The sequence below is a fragment of the Octopus bimaculoides genome, chromosome 5 (genome assembly GCF_001194135.2).
Source record: "Octopus bimaculoides isolate UCB-OBI-ISO-001 chromosome 5, ASM119413v2, whole genome shotgun sequence".
In the NCBI taxonomy this organism is placed as follows: domain Eukaryota; kingdom Metazoa; phylum Mollusca; class Cephalopoda; order Octopoda; family Octopodidae; genus Octopus; species Octopus bimaculoides.
Genome location: NC_068985.1, coordinates 106,188,207 through 106,194,858, shown reverse-complemented (window position 1 = coordinate 106,194,858; position 6,652 = coordinate 106,188,207). Strand labels below are relative to the sequence as shown.

Genomic DNA, 6,652 nt, shown 5'->3' with positions numbered 1-6,652 from the left:
GTGTGTGTGTATTCTTTTAACACCATAAAGTTAAACCCTTTATGGATGGGAAACCCAGGGTAACCCCATAAACTGGCCTTCCCCCAGGAAAAAAAAAGAATATATATATATATATATACACACACACACACACACACACACACATACATATATATATGTATAGTGTGTGTGTGTGTGTGTGTGTATGTGTGTTTGGCTATATGTGCAAGTATGTGTAGCTGCTACATCTAGTTATGTGTATATGTGCATATATTTGCAAAAATGTATTCATGTATCCATATATCTTGCTCTGTGTGTGTGTGTGTGTGTTTGTGTGTGTGTGTGTTTGAGCATGTGTTTAAGTGTGTGCATGTATGTTAGCTATAAAGCAAAACATATGAAAGCTATTATTTACCTTTTAAGAAGTTGCTGATGTTATAGCAGTAACTATAGTTGTTGTTGCTGGTAGTGGTGGGGGGGGGGGCAGTGTCTGTTGTTGTCATCATCCAGGCTGTCAAACTGTTCTAGCAAAGCTCCACAATGATAGGTACTACTTCTTCAATCACCACTACCACCACCTAAGATGGCTATTGTAATTAATTTCTCCAGACTATTGTTTCACTAGCCAGACCTTGTAAATCTAGTGTCGGCGGTGGTGGCGGTGGTGGTGGTGGTGGTGTTGGTGGTAGAATTGGTATTATTGCTTTTAGGGTTGATTATGTTATGGTAGAGGTAAAGTTGGTATGTTATTGATGTCATTGTTAGTCTTTATGTTATCATGTGTGTGTGTGTGTGTGTGTGTTTGCCTCTCCTTGTCTTCACATTGGACAGTATTTGTAAACAAGCACCACCATCATGCCAGTGTTGTTGTTTGTTTCCAGTCTTCCTTGAAAACATGCCAGGCCACAGGAAAATACTACCTTAGTTGGAAATATACATGGATTAGCCATAGGAAGGGTATCCATCTGGAGAAAATCTGCCTCAACGAATTCTGTCTGACTCATACAAGCATAGGAAAGTAGACATTAAAACAATGATGATGATAATGTTGGTGATGATAGTGGTTAGGACATCTAGCAATAATATTAAAATATTTAATATTTGTGATTATGACATCTTTAAGTGTGTTACATCTGTTGGTGGCATGACAGTGTTTGTAAATAATGTTATATCAGTAGCATTCTGATGTTAAGACATCTGTTCATTGAGAATATGACATCTGTTCATTGAGAATATGACATCTGTTGATTCATCATCATCATCATCGTTTAACGTCTGCTTTCCATGCTAGCATGGGTTGGACGATTTGATTGAGGACTGGCGAACCAGATGGCTGCACCAGGCTCCGATCTGATCTGGCAGAGTTTCTACAGCTGGATGCCCTTCCTAATGCCAACCACTCCGAGAGTGCAGTGAGTGCTTTTACATGCCACCGGCACGAGGGCCAGTCAGGCGGTTCTGACAACGGCCACACTCAAATGGTGTTTTTTACGTGCCACCTGCACAGGAGTCAGTGCAGGTAGCATTAAAGGACTAGAGCTGGCTTTTTATTATAGATCTTTTGAATATGGGGTTACGTACTCAACTGTAGAGTAACAGAGAGCCAGGGCAGTTGAATATAGGGTCCAAGAACTTGCTCCCCATCATGATTTTGTAGGGTTGTTGATCATATTGTTACAAGCACTTTTATCTTTGTCTTTTGGATGTGAATCTTGAAACTGAAGTTTCCACATGACACCTCACGTCCTCTCTATCGTATTACACAATATACATGTCTTCACTATTGGACAAACTTTGAACTCTGACCTAGTATGACTCAATATTTTTCACAAATGTTGTATTCATTCCTTAGACAAGACACTTGGGTCTACTTAACCTTGATATGTTGCTTATTGTCATTATTATGTTCCTATCTCCTTTGATATTTTATATGAAGATATGAGAAAACAATAACGAAACCTACTTCTTTTTGTTTATTGTAGAAAACGTTGCTTTATTTGAGTGCTACTCCAGAGAAATTATTACTTGGAGCTGAACTGTTTGACTTGAAGAAGAAGTACAATGATGGTTATTACAGAGATTTCAACATTGATGACCTGGAGAACTTCCAAGGAGCAGGTACCAAGAAATGTTTAATAATCATGCATTTAAAACACTATTTTCTAACTATGATGACAATTTGGTATTGGAGTTAATGTTTAGATAAGTATTCAACTCAAACCACACATTTAACTTTGCAGCCAAGATTGTTTTGTTTTTTCATTTTCTTTTTCCATTTTAGTCTGGAAGAGGTGGTACTGCTCATAGCTTTTGCAGGTTTTTCCAGGACTGATGAAGTTGATGCCATTGACGTTCACATTGATTTACTGTAGGCTGATGTCTGTAGCAAAAATGTAAACAGAAATGTAAAACCTATCTAAGCAGTACCATGGTAAAGTTACTGTAATACAAAAGAACATAGGCTAGACTGAATTTTTAGTAGATAGCCTTTCTTGAATTTGAACCTTGAATGTTTAAGTTTGAAACTCAAAACCACTAGCAAATAAATACTATATTTATTAATGTTACCCAGAGATAATTGCCAATACTGATTAATATATTCACGAAATATTAACCAGAGTTAATTTTGGTTATATCACTGAACTCTATTATAATACCTGCTGACATTGTTTTCCAAGCCAGTTGTTTTTAACACCAGTTTTGGATAAGTGTTGACAGACAAAAAAGAAAATTTAATTTTTACACCAAAAGGGCCCATGGAATATTCTGGAACTTTTTAGTGAGTTTATAGAAAGGCTGGAGTTCAGCTACCCGTTAGAACTTTTCTCATTGCAGTTGGGGACCAAATGTCTTTAGACCTACTTTTAATAAAATAATTTTCATCCTTCAACTTTCTCTCTAAGAAATTATTCTTGTTGTAACCAGGGACTGTCCTGTATTTATATGAAATCTTTGAATTCTCATCTTACAGCAATTTCGCAATTTCTTATACACACATAACATACATAAAACAAACTGTACCTATATATATATATATATATATATCATCATCATCATCATCATCGTTTGATGATGATGATGATGATATATATATATATATATATATAGGTACAGTTTGTTTTATGTATGTTATGTGTGTATAAGAAATTGCGAAATTGCTGTAAGATGAGAATTCAAAGATTTCATATAAATATATATATATATATATGTAAATGTTAGGTTGTTATTAATAAACATTGTTGAAGATTATTCTTTCTTCTCAACCTGTTATTAGAGATTGAAATGTAATTCAAAATGAAGGAATTATTTCCTTCCTGTCACTAGCCTGAGTTTTCATTTTGTCCAAACAAGTATTGCACACACAACCTTTAACTGTCACATAATAGATCACTATAAGATCCTAATTACTGTCAGGAACTTGATTTCAGTACAGTTCCTGTTGAACATGTCACAGTGTCAAAGAGACTTTGTAATGGATAGCACTACAAGGAAACCTGGCTCAGACAGGTACATTTCCAGCCTCTAGACCAGAGTTTTTCAACTAAAGTACTGTAACATACTTGCATCCTACATATATCATGAGAGTGTGCAGCATGGTTCTGTGAGGAGTTGGAAAATGCCATAATATTTGAGTGTGTTTTTATACCATGCACATATCTCTGTTTAAAAACAGTTTTAATACTTTTTCTTTTACATTGTAAAACTTCTTAAAAGCTAATGGTGTGCTGTTACTCTTTTAGTACCTTACTCCATGTGCTGAAGATAAAAAAAAATGTTTGAAAAATCACTGCTTTATACAATGTTTTAATTATGGCATTACAGGGTAGGGTTAAGTTGAAATTTAACAGACTATTTTTGCTTATGCTAATTTCAGAATGAAGGACAGAGTTGATGGTTTGTTTGGTGCAATGCAACCATACCTTTGACTCCTAAGTAAGTTACTATTCAGTGGAAATACAGGAAAAGATGTTTGGATGGGTTGATATATTGGAGGTGTTGAATTTTGTAAGTCATTGATGTGAAGAAAAATGTAGAAGAGGCATATAGGAAGGTCTGGAAACAAGTTATGGTGGAAATGAAGCATTTTCATATTTATTTTTCAACTCTGATGTTCTATCAGAAATATTAGAACAAATCTTCTATTAGATTACATACTTTACTCTTCCTAAATATTCAGAGGTTTGCTGGATTTCTTTTTTTTTTTTTTCCACATTATTTTTTTTATATAAAGCAGGTGACCAACGAAAATTCCATTGGGACAGAAATATTTTAATTAAATGCAAATTTAAAGGAGTGCTTAGTTATGCCATAAATTACCAATGGTGTTGGTCTTTACTTCCCAAGATCTGCCAGATGTCACATCCTTGATTATCGTCTATCATTGTGTTAGCTATTTACATGACATTGGTATATATAGGGCATTTTTTGTATGCGTATACAAGACTAACAGCAATACAGTCACCCTGCTCTATTCACTGTCTATTGTCTTCATTGTCAATTTGTGTGTAACTTTGCTTTACTTTCCCACAAGTTTTTTTTATCAATTTCCCTATGCAGTATCAACTTTGTCACAGGTTACACAAATAAATTAGCAAAACAATGTGGTATTTAGAAGTATTTAGAACTATCTGCCAGTAAGGAACATCTAAGATTTAGCCAATCAGTTATTGTCTTAGGTTCCTTTTGGTGAAATCTTAACAGCATATATTATATTTTTTAATCTTAATAATTACATCATGAAAGAGGTATTTTAGCCATTTAAAAACGTACAAAAACATAGTAATCATTTTCAAACATTTCTTTTTAATACATTTTACAATGAAGTGTCAAAAAAAAGTTTCATCATGCTTCAGCAACCTAGTCATTAACACACTTCCATTGCATCACAAATCACTCGTCAAACAAGTACAACTGTGAAATATTTTAATCATGTTTAGCTGATTAACGCCAATACAAAGACACAACAATAAACACAAGAAAACACTAGAACATGAAAAAAAAACCCAAAACAATGGAAATACAAGACTTAAAATAAAATTATACATCAACTGACTGAAACAAGTAAAAGAATAAAAGAATAAAAGAATTGTATACTGTTGATGTCATGAGAATTAAATAAACTTTCAAGAGACTGCAAATGTATTCTTTTGTAAATTATCTCGAAACATACACATAAAGCTATATATAACAGCATAAGCACCCATTACACACTTGGAGTGGTTGGCATTTGGAAGGGCATCCAGCTGTAGAAACCATGTTAAATCAGACTGGAACTAGATGCAGTTCTCTGGCTTACCAGTTCCAGTCAAACCATCTAATCCACGCCAGCATGGAAAGCAGATGCTAAATGATGATGATGATGATGATGATGATGATGATGGTGGTGGTGGTGGTGGTGGTGGTGGTGGTGGTGATGACGATGGTGGTGATGATGGTGATGGTGATGATAATGATGATGATGATGATCTGTGTGCTTTGAGATGTTCCAAAAATGAATTAGCATACAATTGTATACATTAATACCACAAACTTCACTCACAGTTTTGTACATCTACAGGTTTGAGTTTAGATAGAATAGTTGAAGTTAACGATGATACCTAAACTCACTCTCAGACACTGTCAGAGAGGTTGCATAAAAAGATATTTTGTGCCTATATGTGTGCAATACACAAGGTTTGTAAGTTATTTACTATACATACTGCTCTATCTTTCTCTCTCTTCCTCTCCTTTCTCCTTCTCTCTCTCTCTTTCTCTCTCTCTCTCTCTCTCTCTCTCTCTCTCTTTCTCTCTTCCCCAATGACTTTTTGTGGTTAAGCATCCAATTGCTCTTGACACATCCAATGCAGAATTTCCAAACAGCCACACAAGAACTAATGATGTATACTTGTGTTTATCTCTTACATTAGTTCTCTGTATCATAACTAGTAATACTACTGAGTATAGTAGTTGCTTAACCACTGCACTGGAAGCAGAGTGGATGATGATAATCAACATGGAGCATGGAGCTCTAAATTTAATCGTGTCAATCATAAATCAATTTTCACACACAAGATACACTATACGCACACATATGCACACGCACTCACAGATATTGAAAATAGGCCACAACATTCCAGATACCATATTTGAGTATTTGAGGAGCTCTCTGGATGTGGTTATAGGTGCCAGCTCATTGATGTATAGATTGGTTATAGGATCCTTTAGAATCTAGGCATATCAACAAGTAGTTTGTGAAGAGACCATCTTCTAGTTTTATCTTGCCTGTTTATACGTGTTTAAAATTTAACCTGAAGATGGTGGATTTATGCTATGACGTAATCTATGAATGCATCAATAAAATGCTACCAAATTTCAAATCCCACTTGTGCTCTTCTTACGCAGACACACACAGAGACACAGACACACACACAGTCACACAGACACAGACACACACACAGAGTTAGTTCGAGGAAGTCATATCGTAATTAGGGATTATATAATTCAAGGTATTCCACTGGTTTAATCCATATCATATAATGCGAAAGTCATTGATATATGTTTAGGATTATTGAAATTATCAATATCGGGGGGAAAACAAGAAGAAAATGGAAAATAAATAGATGTAATTACTAATTCATTTTTTTCTTCTTGTTTTTCCCCCAATATATATATATATATATATATATATATATAT

At 34.7% G+C, this 6,652-nt stretch overlaps 1 protein-coding gene across 3 annotated transcripts in view; it reads left to right on the top strand.

Moving 5' to 3' along the window:
- Positions 1–6,652, top strand: part of LOC106881096 (anoctamin-10) — a 100,588-nt gene that overhangs the window by 70,940 nt on the left and 22,996 nt on the right. For all 3 annotated transcript variants that reach the window (XM_014931322.2, XM_052967896.1, XM_014931324.2), the window contains exon 3: positions 1,962–2,097. In XM_014931322.2, the coding sequence (XP_014786808.1) occupies positions 1,962–2,097 (136 nt within the window). The remainder of the gene's footprint in view (positions 1–1,961; positions 2,098–6,652) is intronic.